The sequence below is a fragment of the Pseudopodoces humilis genome, chromosome 5 (assembly GCF_049639895.1).
Source record: "Pseudopodoces humilis isolate 2021_Gansu_Grassland_sample_001 chromosome 5, ASM4963989v1, whole genome shotgun sequence".
Taxonomy (NCBI): Eukaryota; Metazoa; Chordata; class Aves; order Passeriformes; family Paridae; genus Pseudopodoces; species Pseudopodoces humilis.
In genome coordinates this window covers 44,970-67,698 of record NC_142204.1, presented here as the reverse complement: position 1 = coordinate 67,698, position 22,729 = coordinate 44,970, and the positions used below count along the sequence as shown (strand labels likewise).

General features: G+C 43.6%; 1 protein-coding gene across 8 annotated transcripts in view; it reads left to right on the top strand.

Annotated features, from left to right (window-relative positions):
- The first annotated feature begins 487 nt into the window (after positions 1 to 487).
- WASHC1 (WASH complex subunit 1) overlaps positions 488 to 22,729 on the top strand; it is a 38,583-nt gene continuing 16,341 nt past the window's right edge. Inside the window, exons 1-3 of one of the 8 annotated variants that reach the window (XM_014259349.2) lie at positions 572 to 591; positions 3,001 to 3,132; positions 11,692 to 11,845. In XM_014259349.2, the coding sequence (XP_014114824.1) occupies positions 11,697 to 11,845 (149 nt within the window). In that variant the 5' untranslated portion in view covers positions 572 to 591; positions 3,001 to 3,132; positions 11,692 to 11,696. Of the gene's footprint in view, positions 592 to 817; positions 1,042 to 3,000; positions 3,133 to 7,779; positions 7,800 to 11,666; positions 11,846 to 22,729 lie in introns of those variants that run through there. The other 7 variants (XM_014259348.2, XM_014259347.2, XM_014259350.2 and 4 more) reach the window with 7 other exon arrangements.

Genomic DNA, 22,729 nt, shown 5'->3' with positions numbered 1-22,729 from the left:
GCTGGAATGTGTGCACAAAGGGAAGCGTGAAAGCAACACAGTAACAAACAAGTGCAACGTTCTTAAAAATTCTGTATTTGTTAAATCAGCTTTTAGAAGGTTCTGGGTTGGAAGTCTATGAGGAGCAGCTGAGGGCACTTGGGTCGTTCAGCCTGGAGGAGACTGAGGGGACACTTTATGGTGGTGTTCAACTTCTCTGCGAGAGGAACAGGGGCAGGCACTGATCTCCTCTCTGTGCTGACACTGACAGGAGCCGAGGGAATGGCCCGGAGCTGGGCCAGGGCAGGTTTGGCTTGGGGAGCAGGAAAAGGTTTTTCCCCCAGAGGGTGTTTTGGGAACAGCTCCCCAGGGCAGCGGGCACAGCCCCAGCCTGCCAGCGCTCCCGGGTACAGCGTGGGACTCTTTGGGGTGTCCTGCGCAGGGCGAGGCGCTGGGCTGGGCCATCCCTGGGGTCCGTCCCAGAGCAGCACACCCCGCCATGCTGCCGCTCCCTCAGGAACCGCGGCCCCGCGGGGGCGCCCTGCTCGGCCGGAAGTGACGCGCCCTTGAGGGCGGAAGTGGCGCGAGCGGGGGCGTGGCCGCGGGCGGCAGGTGAGGGGAGCGCGCGGGGGGGCGGGGCCGGGCCCCCTCAGGGCCCCGGCGGCAGCGGGGGCCCCCCCGGGCCCCGGCGGCAGCGGGGGCGCCTCAGAGCCCCGGCGGCAGCGGGGGCCCCTCAGAGCCCCGGCGGCAGCGGGGGCCCCTCAGAGCCCCGGCGGCAGCGGGGGCCCCTCAGAGCCCCGGCGGCAGCGGGGGCCCCTCAGAGCCCCGGCGGCAGCGGGGGCCCCTCAGAGCCCCGGCGGCAGCGGGGGCCCCGGGCGTGGCCGGCGGTGCAAGGGAACGGCACCGGGAGCAGTTCCGGGAACTGTTCCGGGAGTAGCCCGGCTCCGGTGGGTGCCCTCCCGCCGGGCCCGAGCGGGGCCTCTGCGGGGGCTGTGCTGGGAGTGTGGCCTGTCTCGCCTGGGGCCACAGGCGCTGTGCGTTGGGAACCCCGCCAGCTGTTGGGTAGGAGAGCTTAGCAGCGCCTGTTAGGGAGGGGCAGCAGAGCTGGGAAATGGTTTGTTGCACTTCTTATCCTGGGTGCGTTAGGAAGAGCATTCATTGCCTGTAGGTCGAGGGAGGTGATCCTGCCCCTCTGCCCAGGGCTGGTGAGGCCACACCTGAATGCTGCGTCCAGTTCTGAATTCCTGAGGGCATGTGACACATGGAGCTCCAGTAGAGAGCGACAAAGTCGATTAACGGACTGGAGCATCTCTCTTGTGAGGGCAGGCTGAGGGAGTTGGGTTTGTTCAGCCTCGAGAAAAATATTTTCCAGGCAAGTTGTGGAGTCTCCCTCACTGGATATTTAAGGATCATTTGGGTGCCATCATGGGCCAGGTGCTCTGGGATGAGTCTGCTTGAGCAGGGGCTTGGGCCAGATGACCCACTGAGGTCCCGTCCAACCTGAGCCGCTCTGTGATTGTTATGTGGTGCTTTGGTGCTGAGCCATGACATAGACTGGGAGATCTGCCAGGCAGGCATGGAGCATGGAATCCTCAAGTTGGCAGTGACATACAGGACTCCTGAGCTCCGCATGGTGTTTCAGGGAATGGCAAAGGCAGTGCTTCTTTTCAGTGTACATCAGGTACCCTGTAGGGACAGACAGGAGATGCTGCAGCCTGAAGGGAGAAAAAGAGACGGAGGTGTCAGAGAGACGTGGGACTCTGTGTTGTGCGTTATATGATTTTTCCTCAGATAGTCAGCTAATGGCTTGTGATGGGGTTTGGGTGTTTTGTGCTATTCCAAGTACGCACCCAAGCCAGTAGTTGTGCTGGTTGTAATGATTTGTCAAATAAAACCACATTGTCGGTGCTTGCCAGTGAACTCAAATGCTGATGTGATAATTGCAATTATTGGAATAATCTTCTTCTGTGTTCAAAATAAAGAAGGAGTTGGCCAGCAGTAAGAAGACCACAGGACTATTAGACCTAGCTGTGCACATGAAGAAAGGATGCTGATGGATGCAGGGAACAAAATTATTTTGTATGCAGCGGTGATGATCATTGGTAGTATTTATTTTAGTAATCAACAGGAAATCCTGTGATAAGGTTTCTCCCCTCCTTTTGTTTTGTTTTGGTTTTTTTTTTGTTTGCTTGTGGGGGTTTTGTGTTTGGGTTTTTTTTGTCCTTTTTGGTTATTAGCTGTGGTTCAGATATTGAATGCTTGAATAGCACCTGGATTTTCCCAAAGACCTCTTTCCAAAGAGAAGGCTCTTTATCCCTATGCAGAGGAGGCTAATTCTTGACTCTGTGCAAGTCACAGTGCAGCTTCCAGCAGGGAGTGTGGGATAGTGCTGACAGTGGTTGTGGCATATCACGTGATTGAGGCAAATGTCAGCAGGGAGTTTGCCTGGAATGACCTCTTTATTTCATGGAGGTTGGGTGGTAGGTGTTGCTGGCCATGATTTTCAGACTGGGCTGACCTATCCTGGAGTAGATAAGGTAGAAGCTAGAACTGCCCCAATTCCTTGGCAGTTCCCTGAAATACGGAGTCTTCCAGGAGCAGTGAAAGGAAGCGGAGCAGAGAATGCTGCTCTTGCCAGAGGCAACGCCTGGAAGCAAAGTGGCTTTGGCATGTCCTTGTAGTGGCTTTTCTGCATGACAGTTTTCTGGGAATCAGAGGTGCTCCAGTCAGCTGTCCCTTGCTTAGGCTTCATTTTAGGAAGGTTGGCTGATAAGTTCTCCTGATACTTCATTATGTTTGTCTTGTCTGAGTAGTAAAGCTGGGATGTAGAGGCTGCCTGATATATCCCTGTATTCCTCGGATGCTTTGAATGGGGAGGGGGAAACAGCCACACCTCCAGAGCCCTGAGGCAGAAGAGTGCCTGTGGCACTCCTAGAGCAGCACAGGCTGCTATTCTTAGCATCTGTCCTTCTTCTATCACTCCAGATATTTAAACTGAGTTTTAAATCTTCATTCCTTCAGGTACAAAGTGCTGTTCTCTCAGCTCAGGAGTTCATGGGCTAGAAAACTGAAAGCAGATAATTCCTGGGAAGTACTCTACAATCTGGCTTCTGGGTAATACCAGGTGACTGTGGTCACGTCAAGCTCAGCTTGGTGAGTGAAAGGGAAGGGTAGAAATTGGGGGCTGGGGAAGAATAGTATTGAGGTAATCCTGAAAGCAAGGCAGACTTTTTTTATAACATTTTTTTAGATTCAAGGTAATGTGCAGAGGAAGAAGAGGATTATGGCTGAAATTGTTATGTTTCCCATGGCTGTGGTGTAAGAGATTGAAGGGGATCATTTTTATCACTCAGAAAAGCAATTTCTGTAGCTAATCAGCTCTGCTTAGACCCCTTCACAAGATAACCTTTCCCAGAAAATAGTCCATCCATCCAGGTGTCATTTTTTGGCTCACCTTTTCATCAGCTCCTGTCAATCAGGCCACTCTGTAGGGATATTCCTTCTAGCAAATGTGAACAGACTTGAAGACATTCCTTATTTAGTGAGTTCCCCTCCTGTCATCTTCTAGAAATGCAAGCATTGCCTTTGCTTTTGAATGTATAAAACAGGCAGGAACTGGTCTAGTTGCTGGTTTGATTTGGTTGTTTCCTTAACTGAATGTCTAAGGCTTTGTTTTAATACCGCATCTGGAGCCTGGAGGCTGTAAAACTTCAGAACTTTGGAGCAGAGGGTACTGAATGTGGAAGTGAAAACCAGGACATTGCAAGTTATGTTTTGTGGCAGTGGTTAGATCTGCAGATCTCCCTCTGCAGGAGGGTGGAGCTGATTTTGCATCAGAAAATTAGAGGGAAAAACTAGCTGGATTTTTTTTTTTTTTTTTTTTTTTGACACGGTGTTTGTGGATGTACGTATTGCTGTGGTCTGATAGTGAGAATGAGAAGCTCCAGAAATTCTGCAAGCTCTACAGCAGCATGCTGGTTAGCCAGGTTTTGGAATTCCACTGTTTAAGAGAACTTTTTGTAGAGAAATGGCTCTCTAGAGGACTTTGCATACCCAGTGGCTTCTGTGTACTCCAGGCATACAAAACCGAAGTGCCCCCGCTTAGGAAATTGAAGCAAGAGCTGTGTCTGGATGTTTGGGATGAGATTCTCAACTTCAGTTATGATGTCTATGTAGTAGGTATAGCTAAGCTATTTGTTTAGGCTTCCTTTGTAATAAGTATAAGTGATAGGAAGGGAGGGCAGGCAGTTAGCAGAGTGTTTATGGTCAGTTGTATATGCTGCCCTGGAATTAGATCAATTGTTCATTACAGCATCTGATTGTCTCCATTACTGACGAGAGTCAAAGGTGGCAGTCGCAGAGGGGATCATCTCATTAATTTTAGTTATCAACATCTATCTGTCAAAATGAGCTTTATGTATCCAGCTGAAGGAAATAAATTTCAGCCTGTTCTTAGAGGACAGGGCTTTCTCAACAAGGTGATGCAGTGAGGGAGGCTGCCTGTGCTTCACAAAACAGAGCTCTGTGTTGAGGGGAAGGATTGTCCTGAAGACAGCAGTGGCTTAGAGGGGTTCTTAGCTTATGGAGCTGGCAGGATTGAAGTGCCTCTAAATTCTTCTCAGTCTCTATTTTTCAGATTCTCTTTGAAAAAAAAAATAAAAATAACAGCATTCTCTCTTCTGGCGAGTCAATATAATTTGTTGTATCTAATCCGTCTTTAAATGTCAGGTATTTTGCCAAGGAGTTGCCACATGCTGTTGTAAAGCTGGGCTTTGAGATCTCAAATTTTGTTTCCTTCTCTTAAGCCTAAGTGTCACAAATGAAGAAATCTATGAATATGTCACAAACCAAGAAATCTAAGTGGCTCTGAGTACTTGATAGGGTAAGGGGGAGTCTCCATATTTCACCTTTAGTAGCTGCCACAGCTACTGTTTCTTTTGAAGCAAAGTGACTGAGCCAAAGGTGTTTTTAACAGACTCTGGCTCCTTCAGAAGGAGGTGCCTTAACACTTTCAGAAGCAGATTTTTGACAAGCCAGTGCTTTTCTTTAGGTAGTCCTGCCAACTGTCAGGCTCCTCAATGCTCTACTGCTTCTGCAGGGCCATAGTGTGATGTGAGGCTGACTTATTTTGAAAAGGTTTTGGCTGTTCTGGTAGTCCCATATCCATAAGCTGTTGTGGGAGCAGGAGATGCCCTGTAGGATTCATTTTCTACATGGACTTTTTGTTGCTGGTGTTCTTCTGAGGTAATGCTGTTCTGTAAGGATAGCCTGAAAAGTTAAGTAAGTGTCCTCTAAAGCTGGAGGAGAAGAGCGGAAATGGCTTTTACAGATGTGGCTAAAGTAACCCCGTGAGGTAGGCTGGGCCTTGGTGTGCTCCAGCTGCTGAGAGGGAAGGAGAATGATGGCTTCTCAAGCTTTTCACTTTCCTGCACTTGCTGCCAGTTTCTGTGTCTGGGGGAACTCCAGCTTCTCAGTTTAATTCAGTCCTTGATAGTGGGCATGGTGGGACAGCTGGAATGGAAAGTTGTTTTGTTCCGGAAATAGCACTGGGACGCCAAATCCCAGCTGATGCCAAACACTCCAAAGATGGAGAAGCCCCGCTCTTGTCTAAAACAGCTACTAGAGGTCTTGAGACCAAAGCAGTAACATCTACAATGGAGTTTGAGGGTGCTACTATAAGAGACATCTAGTAACATGAGCACCCTGGTAGAGTACAGCCTGCCACAGGGCCTAATTAGGGTTTTATTAATGCTTTCTTTCATCACTAGCTTCCAGACTTCAGATGGTGATTAGACCTATTTATAGGGGCAGAGTTCCTTAATATTCAGCACAGTTTACTTCTTGCCAATCAAATCAGTAGCACCTGCATCTTTGATTGCTGCTTAATAACGCTGTAGAAGATGGTTTATTAAAAAATATAAATAGACTTTTCATCCTCTTAACTTACCAAAGTGCTTTTCTCCCGCCCCCGCCTTGCTTCCCCAAAAAAAGGGTAAAGTTGGATTAGCGCGGGGACTGTGGTAAAGCTCTCATCTCACTGCTGGAAATGCGTCCTGCTCTCCTATCCAGAATAATTACCTCTTGTGTGCTCTGCTGGAGGACTATATTTCATCCCCTCCTGTGAATGTCAACACAGGGCAGAATGATTGTATGCTGCATAATAATAGGACTTGTATGTAGGCTCCTATGCTGCATTTGAGCGATTTCTAGCTTTTGTTTCAGTGTCTACATCTGTGTGAGTGTGTGTACACACACTGCCTTATCCTGCCCCTGAACAGGAAGAGCATATGCAATGACATGTTTTGCTTTTCTGGTTTTTCAAGTCTCTTTTTTAAATGCAGTTCTCTATTTTTGCAGCTGGTAAACTCATAGGTGTGTGCTTTATCTGTGGAGGGCAAGGTGTTACAATTAACATTTTGTATTGTTCTTATTTTTGCCTTGGAGGATTTAATTCTGATAGTTTGTTGGGATAGCCTCTAGGCAAGCCTCCAGAACAATCTAGGTATGGCTTGAATGTGCTAGCAGATTTGACCATGGGAAAATGTTTGTCCTGGTAAACGTGGTAGAAAGCATTCCATGTAAGAAATTACTCTCAGGGAGCAATTTGGGATGACTTCTCATGGTTAACTAAGTTACGGATGTGACTTTCCTCTGTTAGAGGAGACAGCACATTCTGATAAGCTATGCCCAGAGCCTGTCTACTCCATTTTTTGAGTGTGATCTTAACCCGTGGTTCATCTGTGGCTTGGTCTGTTCCCACTTTGGAGCCATACTGGTGGTAGTGGGGTAGTGGTATGTGGTGAGGGATATACAGACATGTGTTTTATTGCATATTGCTGATCTCTATGTCCTTACAGGTGGCTACAAGACATTGACCTTTTATTAGGATCCTACAAAAGAGAGACATAGGGCTAGAGACAGCCTGTCACTTCTTTTTGGAGATGTTACTGCCTGTGGGAATTAAAGGCCTCTAGTTCTTGCTGCCTTTCCAGTGCAGTGACGGAAGCAGCAGCACAGTAATTGCTAAAGCAGTCATTGTAGCTTTGAAGTATACACACTCATTTTTATCAAAGTATTAAATCCTCCTTCTCCCCTGAGCCTGCTCTTTTTAGTTTCTTGAAACACGTTAAGGAAGCAGATATTGGTGGCTTGCCTTATTCTCCCTTTATTTTCACATCAAAGTACACATCTGGTAAGTGCTTGTATATAGGTTTACATTTTGCCTGTGTTAAGGGCAGCCAAGCTATTTTTTTAATATTGTCTTTGTTTATGTTACTTTGAAAAACTGAGATATTTTAAGGTTGTGGGGTTGTTTTATTCTTAGATAATTATCCTAGTGGTCAATCCTCCATAGAGCAGTATTTTCTAAAGAACTTAGGGAAGCGTTGCTTCTTTTACAAACTCTGTTTGCTCTGTAACAAGTTATTTTGGGGTTGCCTTAACATAAGAAATTTTATTCTAATGGAGAGAGGTGAGCAAAGCAGGTGGAGTTTTTCTCTACCTATCCAAAGCAGTGAATTGTATACTTCCTTTTCCAGGGGCAGATCTCCACGTGTCCCTCAGACTTGGCAGTGGTGTGTGAACAGTAAGCCCAGCTGTTGGTTCCAAATGCCTGAAAACCCTGGAGTACTCACCCTGTATCTGTCCTGGTTTATGTCTTTCGGAAAGGTGGTACAGTCTGGTGGAGACTGACTGTGTTTCCCACTCCTGCTGTTTCCCTCAGCATTTGCCAGTGTGTGTTGGAACTGAGAGCAAGAGAGCAGCTTTGAGTGTGGATGAATAGCCACCAGCCCTGAGGAGCTTTGGACAGCTTGCCTGAGGTGAAAGGCACAGACAGCTAAAGGCAGAGTGCAAATCTGAGCAGTTAGTAGCTCTAGTCAGAACTTCCCAATCAGGGCATAGCACTTGGAAGCAGGTGGTGCAGTGAGAAAACAACCTTTTTCTCTTTGTTTTCACTTTAATAAGGTAAATGAGTTGATTATACAACAGCAGAACATATTTATCTTGATCATGAAAGTTGACATAGAAAAAATTGAATAAAAGATGGCTGGAGCCCTGAGATGCTGCAGCTCTTTTCCAGAGCCTCTTTGATCACAAAAAAAAAAAAGCTCTGTGTTGCTTTTTCTTCTGCTTTGTGCACCCCACAAAGTGACCACTGGTGGTCACACCACTAATGATTAAATCTCTTGGGTGATCTGACATCTGTTTTTGAGGTTCATACATTCTTTGGACACATTCGTGTGTCCATTTCTCACTATTGCATCAGAGTATTTCATGTCAGCTGTCATAATTCCAGCATGCTGTACTTCCTGCAGAAACATACCAGCTCCCTCCATAAGGTTCCAGAGTGATACTGGAACCAGTTTGTTGCTTTGCTGGAAGTCCCTTCTATATGTAAGATATAAGCAGTTTATTTGCACCTTTGCTGTTCATGTTACATGAAGGCTTGTCATCCATTGGATAGGGTAGAAGAGTTGATGTATTTTAACATGCAGAACTCACTATTTTATTTTTTTATGTACTAATTCTGATAGTGGAGCGTGGCAAGAAAATGTGCTGCTTCCTTCTCAGTACACTGGAGTTTGAGATAACAGAAGAGTCAGTCTTACCAAGTGATGTTCAGACTTTGCTTTCCTTCCTGGCTTCTACTGGGAGTATTTTGAATTTTCTCTTTTAAAATATTCCTTATTCCTGAAGTCTCTCTGTTATATAAAGCAATTCTCCTTTTATTCTAACCATGTGGTGAGGCACTTACTCAAATTGTTTGTAAAACTGACTTATTTCTCCAGTTAGTTTAGGTGTTACCTAAGAGGTAACAAATAGCAGCTGTAACATGGGATTTTGCCCACATCTGGTCATTTAGTTGTTGCTGTTTTCCCTCCTCCTTGCTATAGATTTCCAACTTGTTCTCTTGCACAGAAAGAATTATCTCTTGTATCTGTCTCTGGTGATAGTTTCCAGAGTCTGCCATAATTCTCCACTGTGTTTTTTTATAGGAAAGATAAGAATCTGAAGCTCGTTTGAGAGTCTTCATTGAGAACCTGTGAAGGTGATGTTTACCCACAAACTGTGACAGAGTGAGCAGGAGCACCCAGGGATTTTCCTGCTTTGGCCAGTACTGGGTGTCCCTCTCTTTGCAAGGGAGCAGTGGGACCTGAAGGAGTCTGTAGCTTCTGACTGCAGGGAAAGAAATGGTTTGGGAGTAGCTGGAGGAGTGCTGCTCCTGAGTGAGAGCATCTGTCAGTCAGCAACTGAACTGAGCTTGGTTTTAGAAGGGACACTATGAGAATTAGGATTGGTGAGAGTCTGAGAGATCATATTGGGGCTGTATAATCTCATCGGCCTCAAGAGGTGAAAATCTTTGCTTTCTCGGGATTACCTTTACACAGGAATGGTTTTGATAATGAAACAAATTTCAGAAGTTTCCTTCTTGCCCCTGCTTCCCACTGTGCTTCATGATTGGACAATTACAGCTGTTTATCTGGCTGCGGTAAATTGGGTCATTGAACTGATTTGAGTTAAAAATAGGCATCCCAAGCATCAGCAGCACTGATTTGACCAGTGGCAGGGAGGATTATAAACTTCTTTTGCTGCTGGGGCCAGAGTAACTCATAGCCATGTCCTTGCTGTGTTATCTGGTCACTTTATTCCATGGTGACAGTGAAATAGTAGATTTTAAAGGAAAAGTATTGAAGTTTGATTGTGGTCAGCAGATCAAAAACTGCTGTCTCAAAATTAGCTGTACTCCTCTCAGAATAGCTTGCATGATTTACAGCTCTAAATAATAATTTCCTGTCTGCAGAGTAGGCCCAGTCAGGAAGACTAATCAGTGTGCAAACATTGCCACTAAAGAGTGCAGATACAGAGTCTGGCTGCCAGTGATGCATGAAATGAAACAGAATAGGTCTAGGCTTCCTAGACTGGCAGGAGAGCCAGCTTTCTAATGGCTGGGCTTGATCTTGCAAATGTGTTAACTGTGGAAAAGCTTCTACTACGTGCCCTTAGATCTTATATGATTCACTACTAAACATCCCCACCAAAAAAAAAAACCAAACCCAAAACAACTCAGCAAACTCCACATCCCAAAAGAATACCCTGAAATAAAAGCCACATCATATTTACAAAAAGCTTTTCCTACCCTACTGTGGTATCATCTTAAAGGAAAAATTTGGAGAGGGTGGATGGTGTTTTTTCAATATACAGAAATGGCTGCAGGCAAGTCCAATCTGTTATCTCTTTGTTTTGTGAAGCAAGATAGGGAATTGAAAGAATGTGTGATGACCCCTCTAATTTTCACATATTCAGCTGGTGTTTTATGTTGTGACTATCTCTCTTCAGGCTTCTGATCTGTGAATTTTTCCAGTATGGACTGTGTTTCTATGTTATTCTCAGCCTGCACTGGTTGCACACAGCACTGCTCTCTGAGCTAGCTCCTGCAGACTTCCAAGTACCAGAGATGGAATGTGGTGCATCCTGAGATATCCCTGTCTGATACCTTGGTTTTTCATCCTCCTTTGTTTTGCTTCTCCTCAGCTTAATGAACATTTTCTTATAGATGTATGGAGCTCTGTGTGATGAAACCCTGTAATGAGCACCTGTAAACTATGTGGTTTTTACAACCAGAATGAAAAGAGACTCGGACAAACCACTTTTGAAGGGAGTTGTGTAGACCTAGCAGTAGAGTTTGGATTAGAAAACTGTATGGGTACTCTAATCTGCTCATTCTTCACGGTGTCCTAACAGTAATGTATTTGTGAGTTTGCAATTTCTAGTGTGCTCAGAGAAATAGACTTTTTTCTCTTTGTTCTTCCAAGTCCCAGGAAGTCTTTTGTTATTTTTGTGAGTAAAGACATGGGAGGCAAACTTTTTTGGAATTGCTGAGAGAGAGCTGAGCAGGGCTCAGGATGGAAACATGCGTGATGGGTGACCTTCTCCTGGCTGAGCTATGGAGCAGTGGTACTGGCCCAGCTGCTTCCAAAAGAGTGCATGCAGCTCTCGTGTGTGGCACACAGCTATGTGGCACACAGCCAAAATGTTTTGGTGACTGGTTAGGTTTAAGATGTGAAAGGATTTTAAAATAAGGAGGCTTCTTTCAAGATAGTTACTGAGGAAAAATCCAGTCACCAGAAGCAACAAGCAGCTCCTGAGAGTCTCAGAATGGAAGAACTCTCATTAACCTACTTGGAGCAAGGGGGTGTGTGCCCATACATGCCTTGTAATTTCATGGCTTCTGTTCTTGGAAGGGCCTGATAGTGTGTTTCTTGGAGCCGAAGCATAAGATGAAATACTGCCTTTTGCTAATAGGGTTGGTTGACCTGAAATACGTCCACGTGGAATGTGAAGAAAGGGAGGAGGGACAGTGATTTCTGACAAGTCTTGTTGCCACTCTTAACTGACTTTGCTTCTAAGTCTGGTTTTTGTTTTCAGCACTATACTGAGCAGAGATTTGTTAAGTAGCATACTAAAATAAAATTATGGTTTCCAAGAACATTCAGATAACCAAGAGATTCCCACCTCACTGTTGCTGCCTTGAATGTATCAAAAATCCAATATGTCAGCCTTACTGCTTGTGCCTTTCTCCTCAACTGACCAATTCTGTTGCAAATGCTTTCCTAAAATAATTAGTGGAGCAGAAAGGAGAAGGCTCTGAATAACTGCTGTGATAAAATGGCAGTGTGTTTACTGTAATGACCTATTTGTTCTTTCCCTTAGGTACAATGGCCACAGTAGCCCAGAAGCACTTTTTGGAAGGGCAGACATACTCAGTGCCCCTGATCCAGCCGGACCTACGAAGAGAGGAGGCTGTGCAGCAGGTGGCAGATGCACTTCAGTATCTGCAAAAGGTGTCAGGCGATATCTTCACCAGGTAAAGTGCTCTCCTGAGGGGTTGGGTGCTTAGCATTCAGCATTACAAGACAGAGTGCTGTGATTACATTGTAGCAGTGAAAGGACATTGTGTTGGTAAGCAATGGGAGTTCAGAAAAGGGATGGAAAAGGACCAGACACGCTTCAGTACGAGTTTATTTGATTCAAGTCTGTCAAAGTTAAGCATAACAAAATGGCTGCAGTGAGCCAGAGATTGTTGGTTATTAATTTTTCATTCAGTGGTAGACTTCCACAAATTGCATTACTGCTTCTGCTGCACTTATTCTTTATTCCTTCTTGCTTGTGTATTAAAGGGGAGGCTTTGTTTTTTAGAGTGTCTTGAAGATGCATCTTTTTGAGTCATTGTACTTGAAGCAGTGAAGTAGAAAATGTCTCTTTGTTCTGATCTCTGCAATGTACAAACTGTTCTCTTTGGGCTTCTGGTGTTGCACACTTCCCTTTTTGTGTGTTGGAAAGGCTGAGTGCCCTGAGTGAGACTGGGTTTCTTGCCACACTATCACAATCTGTCAAAGTCCCTCTCTTCAAGGATTTGGTCCAGACTTGGCACCTCTTGCATATGATCATCTTTAGGATTGGATCTATAAGACTGTCTGTAAGGCAGATCAGAAAGATTCTTGTGCTTGCATACAAATGATGGTGGATAACGTGGTGCCTTTCTCCATCCCATGCCATCTTTGATGTCTTGGTGCTCTGAGATGCTGTGTAGTATCACTGGGAGGGAAACAGATCAGCATCTATCTTCTTATAGTCTAATTAGTAAAAGTACATGCTTTGGTTTCAGCAGGTCCCATCACTATCTAGTTTAATTTATTATGGTGTGAGCAGGGTCATGACTTTGTCTTTCTTTGAGTTTGGAAGGTTTTTTAAGTGTAGATTGAAGTTCTGTGGTTTTTGATAGTGATACTTTGAAGGCTAGCCTCTGGAGAAGGAGCAGTCTTTAAGGCTGAGCTCAGTTTATTGAGGGAAATAAAGGTTTCCCACTGGAATAGTCTTTGTGTGGGCAAGGGCTCTGTGTGGGCTGGTTTAGGTTGAACACAAGGTCTAATTCATTTGTTCCCTTCAAAGTAGGGGAACACTTTGTGATCTAAGGCTGGGAGAAGGCTTTCCAGAGCTGCCATAAACATGTGGAAAGCACTTTTCAAACTTAAGCCGGGTTGGCAGTTCTGTCCCTCTCTGTGGGCTAAATAAAGCTCTTGGTAATAAAGGAGTTGCTCTTCCTCTGTCTCTATTTTTCCCTGTTTTTCTTCTCCTCACTGCTCTCTAGCACAGTACCCTGTAATTTCCCTAGGGAGACAAGCCTGCTGCTTTGTATGCAAGTCACTGCCAAGTACTGAGCAGTGACTGTGATGCTGTTCCCTCACTCTTTGGTGCACTCATGACTTTTAATTACCAATTTTCTCCAACAACAGAGGAGGCTTCATTGGCTTCTTTGTTTGCTTTGCCTTTCCACTGAGGTCTTGGCTCTCTGATATAATTAGGAGCGATTTAGTAATTATGCAGGCATCTGATTAGAAGTTCCATGACCTTGGTTGTTCCATGTCGATCAAGGGCCAAAGTTTTCAAGGTGAGAACTTTGCCGCTTAGCGAAGAGTGACCTTTTATCTTCCCTTTCCTGAGATAAGGCAGCTCTGTCTTCCATTTCCAGGAAGGAGCTGCCTTGTCTGGGGAAGCTGACTGTTTTGATCTGCAAAACAGCAGCTTGCAGTGTTGATGAAGAGGAAACTTGTTCACTGTGGGAGACTTGGCTGAGTGTGTCCAACTCATTACTTCAGTACTACAACAATGCAGATGTTCTGAGTTTGTTTTATGGGAACAGGTGGATTGGTACAGCGCTTTTGAGAGTGACAAGCCAATCTGTACTTTGTTGAAGGTGGAGTGAAAGTGTCTCTTACTCTCTATGAAAAAAAAGGACTAGATCCACGACTAGATCTTTGTTTCCATTTTAGCTAACCAAAGTTTCTGCTCAGAGTTGTTGCTGACATGACAATTGAGTAAGAATTCTTAAAATGAACATGTTGAGATGACACAAGAAAGATACCTTTCCATTTTGGAAATTAGAAGAAAATACAGGGATCTTTCCTTCTCTAGCCCCCTTTTTGGGCAATTTGGGAAATAACCCATGTGGCCTCTCTTTTTTCCAATCATTTTCAAAGTAGCTTACTTTCTATTAACTGTGGCAAGGTGGCAAGGTACTTGGTGAATGAGACACTGCAGATTTGATTAGTTCGTAGATAATCGAGGGATTATCTATGCAGGTGCAGGTGCAAAACCACAGGTAAACTATGGCTGAGACCCAGAGCATCCCCACTGGGCCCAGCCTTGGAGCACAGGCCTGGACTGCAGTCAGGAATCAGTTAGAAGGAGCAGGATACATCAGCTCAGCATCCCTCTCCATCATATCCCTAACCCTCAGAAGCAGAGACCCACCTGACTTTTTTCACGTGGGGAACATCAAAGCTCTTGGTTGCTGGGCAGTACAGATTGGTGTCTTAAGCCAGTGCTGTCCAGCAGTGCTTTCTCCTGAGGAAGTCCTGCCCTCTTGGTGCTGATACCAGTGCTGTGACAAGACCAAGAGAAGCTGCATGTCCTTCTCAAGTTTATGCTTTGAAGTAATAGAAGTTTTAAGCTTGTGTGTGTTAACTAAATCCAAGTCATTAATCTGTTGTAAAGGCTGCAGTAAAGATCAGATTCACTGCCTGTAGTTCCTGAGATATATTGCTTAAAACGTAAATATTCTAACATAGCAAATCTGACATAATATCTGTTTGAATTTAACTCACGGGCTTTTAAGAAAGATTTTTGATACAGGTCACAGGAGGTGGGATGACCAGTTTAAACCCCCAATTAACAGTAGTCTTTCATCTATTTGTTTTCTCACTACCATTTTTTTCTGGGTGGGAGTTTGTGTTGGAATCACGTGCTTTGGAATATTTTACAGGAATGTTGTTGTGACAAGTACTTGAAAGAGGTGATGAGTTTAGATTTTGTGATATGTCCCCCTAGTTAGGTAGGCTTTTCCTTTGGGATTTCTCAATTTCTGAAGAGTTTGTCTTGGCAGAAAATGTTAATAATCTCTAATATTGTCCATTTGCTGTTCAAAGTGTTCACTTCTGAATAATAGTTGTGTGGGAAATTGCTTTTGCAAGTTATCTCATGGAGTGTTACAGTAGTAGAAAGAAATCAAATACTTGGGATTGGGAGGTTGTTATCAAGCTCCTGGTTTCCTTTGCCTGTGATCCAATCCCAAATTGTCCAGTGTACCAAATTTCCCATCCTTGTACTTTTTTTTTTCAGTTTATGGAATAATTTCTGGTTGTTACTTTTTTAAATCTTTATTCAGTATCTTTTGCTTGTCTGGAATAAATCTTTGCTAGACCAGTGTATCCTGTTTCCTTCCCAGTTGGATTTGAACTAATTTCTTATTACATATTTGAAAAAGGCTTTAATATTAAGCAAAAGTTTAACTTGGAGTTGCACTTTTGAAAACCGTAGCTGCCAAACAAAAGCACTGTGGAGATGCTGTTAGGGGTGGGGAAGATATCTGGTGAGGCTGTGATAAGGAAGGTAAGGAGTAGCTGGCTGGGCAGCAGAGCCTTAAGGGATGTTTAGGACAGGAGCAGAGCTGAGATGTGAGAAGTTCTGAAATGGAAAATACCAACAAAATCTTAATCATGAGGTACCTTTGGGTGTTTTAAAGCCCTCTTTGTTTTAAACTTACTACTGTGATTAGTCATGATGATCAATAATGGAAGTGGGGGACTGAATATATCAGTGTAAATGTATTTAATTTAGGAGGGCTGTGGAATGCAAGCTTGCCAAGAAGGGTCTTGCTGCAAGCTGTACTGTGCTCTTCGTTGTGCAGTGGGGCTCTGGGATGCAGCTTGGACATTGTATTGTGTTTGTTCCTCTGCTGGCTGCAAGGGTTGCATCTTTCTAGGAAGAGAGCTGTCCACTGTGATGGCTCACCATGCAGGTGACTTTACACCAAGAGATGCGTGGTAGCACAGGGAATAAATTTTTATCCAGTTAATTTGAAGCTGTTACGACTCTTATTTAACAACAAGGTGCCTCATGGCACTTTGAAGTTGTACCAGAGGTCATCTGAAAGAGGGTGCTGGGTCTAGTTTAGTTTCAGATACATCTCTTGAGAGGCTGTAGGAGCAGTCATTTGCTGCCAGGAAGATGAAGAAGGAGCAGTGAGGTAAAGAGTGAGTGGAATGTCCTACAGACATGAAGAGATGGAGTACGGGGAAGACATTTTGCCTGCAGCTAGTTGTTCTTTTGTATTCTTGTATGGCCAAGTAATGTGGATTTACTTTCCTTTTGAGCATAGCACACACTTTGTAAGGCACCATTCATTTGTTATGGCTGCCACGATCCTCTGGAAGCTAACTTCAACAGCTTGTGAAGCTGGAGCTTCAGAGCGGTTCCTAAACTATAGGAAGAAGACCTTAGGAGGTGACATGAGGGTGTGATCAGCATGCTTGGAAGGTTGGGAGCAGCTGGCACTAGCAGGCATCCTACACCCCCATAGAGGGGCAAAAAGGGAGTGTGACTGTTCTGCAAGAGACCAGGTCACAACTCTTTCTGAATGCTGCTAAAATCCTTAAGCTTAAGATCTTCTGGGATCTGATCTGTGCAAAATTGCAGGAGAGGTGTTCTCCTGCTTCTGGAATTAGTCTCAAACCTGCTAAGCAGGCAGGAGGCACGCAACAATTTCAGACTTCAAGGAACTCTTGAGAAATTTCTTTCTACTCTTACAGCAGTAGTGGAATATCTTGTGGCAATTAGAGGCAGTTTGCTTTAAAACAGATGGCATGTGCAATAGGAAAGGCAGACAGCAAGGAGAAACTAAGGTAGTTTCAGTACATACGAATTGCTGATTTATTTTAGCTCGTAGGGTTTTTTTAATGCTGTCAGGGAAGTCTCTTGTTTGTACCCTGTTCCTTGTTGGAGAAAATACAATATTGAGTAGCAGCCTTCAAGTTTTTGTGAGCTATTTTTTCCAGTGATAAATCTCTGTTAATTAAAAGGGTTTTGGCAAAGATCTTATGAACTTCCACCATCCAGAGAGTAATTCCTTTACCCCTCACTCCCTGACTGCAAGTGGCTGCGGTTATTACTCTCTGGAAATAGGCAAGGAGAAGCAAATCATGACAACAGATCAGTGTGTGCCTCACAGCAGAATTGTTCCCTGATTTCTTAGCCCACAGTTTTGGCAATATTGTTGGATTCTCACACGCCCAGTATTCTTGACACAACTGCCATGTTATTCTTTTAAGTGATAGCTTTGCCTTCTCAACCAGCTTCAAACACTGGAGACTCACAAGTGCTGGAGTCATTTTCTGTTCCTATAGAGGACTTTTTTGTACTTGGTCAGCCCTGGAGGAAGAGATTCAAACAAGTCATTTTGTTTTACAGGCATGACTTCCATTAGGGATCCAGCATGGAGAAAACTGTCTGGAAAATAACACTGAGTGGCTTGAAATGTGTATTACAGGCTTGCTCCTATGAGAGTGTGCACACTGAGGGGAGAGTTGGGGGAGGAACACCAGGGCCAAAGGTCTGTTCTTCACACTTGACTGGTGCATTAAATTTCCTTTCTGTGGTGCTTCTTTCTGACTTGCTGTGGTGCTGTTGGGTTTTGCAAATGGGAAAGGTTATAAAGGTTTAGGTGTAAATGCAACTGATGGCTGAGACAGCATTGCTTTTGGAGACAGGAGGCCCATTTCTAGGTGCTAATGAAGGAGTTTCTGGTTTTCTTCCATATAAATCCCCCAGAACATAAATTACCTACCTGGGGTTTCTCTTTAACACACTTTACCATCCAAATTCTTTAACCCAGGCTCCAGAAACTTTCACCCCCTCTAAATCTGCCTGACAAACATTTTATTGAAGGAATTCACCATGCTGTGCCATTAATAATCTTTATCCCCTACTCTCCCTGGCACACCATGGTAAATTGGATTCCCTTCTTACTTTATCCAAGAATATGATCCTTATTCTGAGTTACTGTGCATTATAAAACTAGGTATTTGCATTTTAATTTACTTCTAGGGCTCTTGTTTTAGATCGACCAGCAAAGCTGAATCTGAAAACATGCTTTATGGGCCTAAGAGGCATAACAGTTCCTTTTAGAAGAGGAGGTAAAGCTGCTGCACTTCTGCTCTGTGTGAGTGCAGTAGGAATAGTCTTCTGGTTATCAGTGGCATATATATATAACATTCCAATGTATATATACATGTACATAACATTCCAGTAGCTCAGTACCAAGAAGCAAGGAAGTTCATGGTCTCCACATTGCAGTTCTCTCTGGTTTTTTGGGGGGGTTTTGTTTGATTGTTTTTTGGTTTTTGGTGGGTTTTTTGAGGGTGTGACTCTCACAACTGAGCACCAGGCAGAGTGTTCTTTTTTTTCTAGCACCTGGGCAATTTAGGGGATGGGGAGCAAACAACCACACAACCAAAATCACGTCCTTCATTATATTTATGCTTACTTTTAGCTGGGATGAAGGGTTTAGCTGCTGTCAAAGCATTGGTCATGAGAATATTTCCTCAGAGTGTCACAGGGATAGTGGTTAAGCCATTAAAGTGTATGAATTTACAGTTCTGGCAGTTTTAGGGTGGGGAAGGAGGTTTGGAAGGTACACTGTATGAATTTGTTCTGGTATTACTGTGAAGATAGTCTTTCCATTCTTACTGACTAATTGTGAGTTAGTGCATGGGAGAGGTGATTTTTTAAATGACAATGGGGAAAATGAAATCATGTTATCTAGACCAGTTCTAAAGGTGTCTGATCACTGATGTGCCTCAGACTGTTTCATTGAAATGACAGAGCAGCTGTCAGTGCAAGCAGAGAGGTGTCTCTGCTTTTTGATGCTGTGAGGAACATCTCTGCCTGTGGCCCAAAGGGGAAGAGTAACTAAAAATCCCTCAAAAAAGTAAGAAAGTGCTGTAATCACTCAGGAAAGGTGTTAGATGGATAAGGTGCCATAAAGAGTTGTCCTAATTTGTTGAAGAAGCACACTCAAATTAGCTTCTTGATGGGCATACCATAGGAGGTGCCTTTTGAGATTTGAGTGTGACTGCAATTGATTGTAGGAAAAAGAAGTAACACTAAACAACCGCTGTTTCTGAAGAATAAATATTATAAAATAAAAAACTTTGCAAAAAATATGTGAGGAAATCTTTAAGTGAAGGAGGCCAGTTTAGAAAGAGGAGGATTTGTTAAGAGAAGTCCACTTTGAAAGCAAGGGTGAGAAATGGAAAAGCTAAGTTAGCAAGGAGGTTTTGTTTGGCGAAGGGCTGGTAACTGTTTCTGAGAAAGTCTGTCTTATGTAGTTGGACTTGTTTTGATTGTAGCAAAATTTTGGGTGAATCTTGGGAATCTGCACTAGTACTCACAGGATGCTGAAGAGGGTCATTGCTGAACAGAAGGAGTGAGTGCAAGGCAGTAGAAGAAATTTCACTAGAGGTAAGCTGTTGAAAAGTACAGGGATCACTGCAACAAACATGATGAGCAGAAACATAGTACTGAGTGCAAAAAAGAACGACCAGGATGCTCCAAGTCATTCTTCAAAGTCCAGTTTGGTCATTTACCAGGTGTCTTCTGATTATAACTTCAACAGGTCAGCACAGTGAGGGAAGACCACAGAGGGAGACCTTTATTATATTATCTAAGTCAGAAAGGAAGTAAGAGTTCTGAGAAGACATGTAGTTGTCTTTAAACAGACATTTTATGGTAGCAAGTCCTTTTCTTGGGTGGGCTTTCCTTCTCCTGAATATTCAAGTCCAGTTGTGCAGGACAGCAGTTTTTATACAGTAAGTACTAGCTTGTAAATGATAGCTTTTAGATATGTGTTATTGAAAAGGAGACTGAAGGGTTCAGCTTGTGATCTGCAAGTAAAATTTTGTGTGATTGCCATCAACTGCTTGGAAGTGGAGAAAATTTCTATTCAATGCAAAAACCTTTACTTGTAAACATGTGTCTTAAATGTGGGTAAAGGCTACATCCTGGATCCCAAGAGAGAAATGGTGATGGTGAGAGAATGGTCAGTGTTTTGTGTCAGTCCTTGCTGGCTGTAGTTTATTCTGGAGAGCAACATTGGGATGGATTTGGCAATGGGGGGACACTGAAAAAGGCAGATGAACTTAAAGGTGGCCTTAAACTCAGTAAAATGGAAAATTAAGCAGCTACTGAAAGGTATGTGGTAAGTCCTGTGAATGCAAAATTGTTCAATTTAGTGAATTATGGACTGAAAATGTGATCTGCTGAGACTGTACTGTGAATTTCCCTAGGTTTTCTTTTTTCCAGGGAGCAAATGATTCCACTCTTGGTTTCACAAGCAACCAAGATTTAATTAACACTTGGAAATTGCTTGGAGATTTTTGGGTGAAGAGCTATGAAGTTCTAATGATAGTTGATTAAATGCAAAGAAAAGAAGTGCTTTTCTTGGAGAAAGACGAGAGTGTGAACTGCTATCACCAGGAATCATTTTCTTCTCTGGAGGCAGGCGTGTTTTGCCCAGCACTCTTATTCTTGATGACAATGGCTTGTTTTGGTGAGATCAACAGACTAAGAGCAGTATGAAAAACCTCCATCCCAATGAAGGAATGGGAGCTCAGCTTTCCTAGTACGTTCAACCTTACATCAGGGCAAGGCTTCTAGGGATGATCACTTCTTTGCCTGGTCAGTGGGGAGGAAGGCTGTGCAAATGTGTTACTTCTCCCACACAATCATGGCAGTGTATCTTTGGTCAAGTGAGACGCAGCCTGAGAGGGCTGGGGCAGCTGCTTGTCAGTGCTCCTCTCCTGCTGTTGCTACCTTCAGGTGAAGCTCAGAAGAAACAGCATTTCTGGCTGGTGGCTTTTGAATTTCTCTTGCAGCCCCACCTTGGGAGAGGGCACAGATCAGACATTTCAGTCCAGGTTGATCTGTCTCCTGTAACTATTGCTGGCAGGGAAACTGGAGCACAGCGTCAATTAAGAGTGAACTGTATAACAGAAATATTGTCTGTGTAGAATCAGACATGGTATCCTCAATGATCCAGAGGAATGTCTGATCTTTTTAAAGGCATTAGGCCTCCCTACCACAGATAAAGATCACAACAGGGTCATCTGGGAATTTCTCCACTGCTTATGTTTCCTGTGACTGTAGTGATACACATTTTCTTTTCGGTAGGGACATGGAGGAAGATCATTGGCTAGTCTTGAGAATGGAGCTTAGATAGGAGAAACCAAATGTTTGCGTACACACAGTTGATTAATTTAAGGTTACAAGGTGCCAAAACACCTTCTCAGGCTATCTGCCAAATAAGATCTATTACTTCAAGCAACATGGAAACAAATTTTTTTTTTTACAGTCTTGTAAAATTCTGTCCAAACAAGATTAACCCTCCTTTCACAAGTAATTAAGAAAAAAAGAAGAAAAACAAGATTGAAAGCACTTAAGGCTGTTACTACAAAAGATTGAGCTTCTGTGAATAAATACTTCTGAGATTCTTGCAAGGATAAATGGAGACTCTAAAGATAACAAACCAGTTACTATACTTTACTAGTAACTTTTACTAGTTACAGTTGTAGTATCAGTTACTACAACTCCTCTCCTCTGAGGAAAGTCTGAGAGAGTTGGGGTTTTTCAGCTTGGAGAAGAGAGGACTCCAAGGAAGCCTGTCAGTAACCAGAAGGGGTTTATAAGAAAGATGAGAACAAACTTCTTAGCGGAGCCTGTTGTGATAGGACAAGGAGTACTGGTTTTAAGTTAAGAGGGTAGATTCAGACTAAATACAATGAAGGCATGCTCTGTGATGAGGCTGGTAAAACACCAGAACAGGTTGCTCAGAGTATTCAAGGCCAGGTTGACCAAGGCTCTGACCAACTTGATCATCTGAAGATGTCCCTGCTCACTGCAGGGGCTTGGACTAGATGGCCTTTAAGGATCCCTTCCAAGCCAAACCATTCTGTGATTCTATACTGACTATCATCAGCTGCCTAATATCTCATGACTCTTCCTGTGGCCGCTGCTTTGGGAAGCAATTCCACTGCCAGTGGAGGAACTCAAAAGGTCACCTGTGAAACTCCAGCAGTACTGGTAAAGAACCATTTTTTCCATTACTTCTTTTAGAAGTAATGGAGTTCTTAAAGTCATCTATCCCAGAAGTTGTCACTGTGATAGTAGAACCTGGGTTGTATATGTATATTAACACTGTTAATGGAGAAGTAGATTAATCAAAAGTAGCCTGTATGAAGATCTAATGGTGTACTATATTTGCAAACACAGACTTTTTGCTTAATATACACTGAATTTCTATTTAGTATATATTTCTTCTAAAAAAACCAAAAGCACATCTACTTTCAAACCAGTCAGTGGTATGAGGCAAGTAAAAAGCTTGGAAGATTAAAGAGGTCACTTGTTTGTGACCTTTTTCTATGAAGAAAAAAGAAGCTGCTAACTTTTCTGGAGAGGAGAACAAACTGCAGGAGAAGAGGGAGAAGGGTGCTGAGATGGTAGGTCAAAATTATAAGTTTCCAGTTTTACATAAACTTAATTCACAGTAGTGGGAGTGCCTTGTGAAATGAGAGATTAAAAATCAAAATGAAATGGTCTTTGTGTGAGAACATGACCTGTGGAGAATGATAAATGCTGGATCCTGCTGAGGATAACCTGGCAACCTTGATCACTCTCCAGTCTGCAAAGCCATTCGGCGTCACAGGAACAGGGCAGTATGCAAATGCTGAAACACCTGCAAATCAGGCTCGAGGAGCAATCAAAGTGAGCTAAACATTAATTAGAATAATACCCAAACCCTTAATGGAGGAAGGAACGTTGATTACACAGTCTCACTGGGGACTTCTTTCTGTCAGAG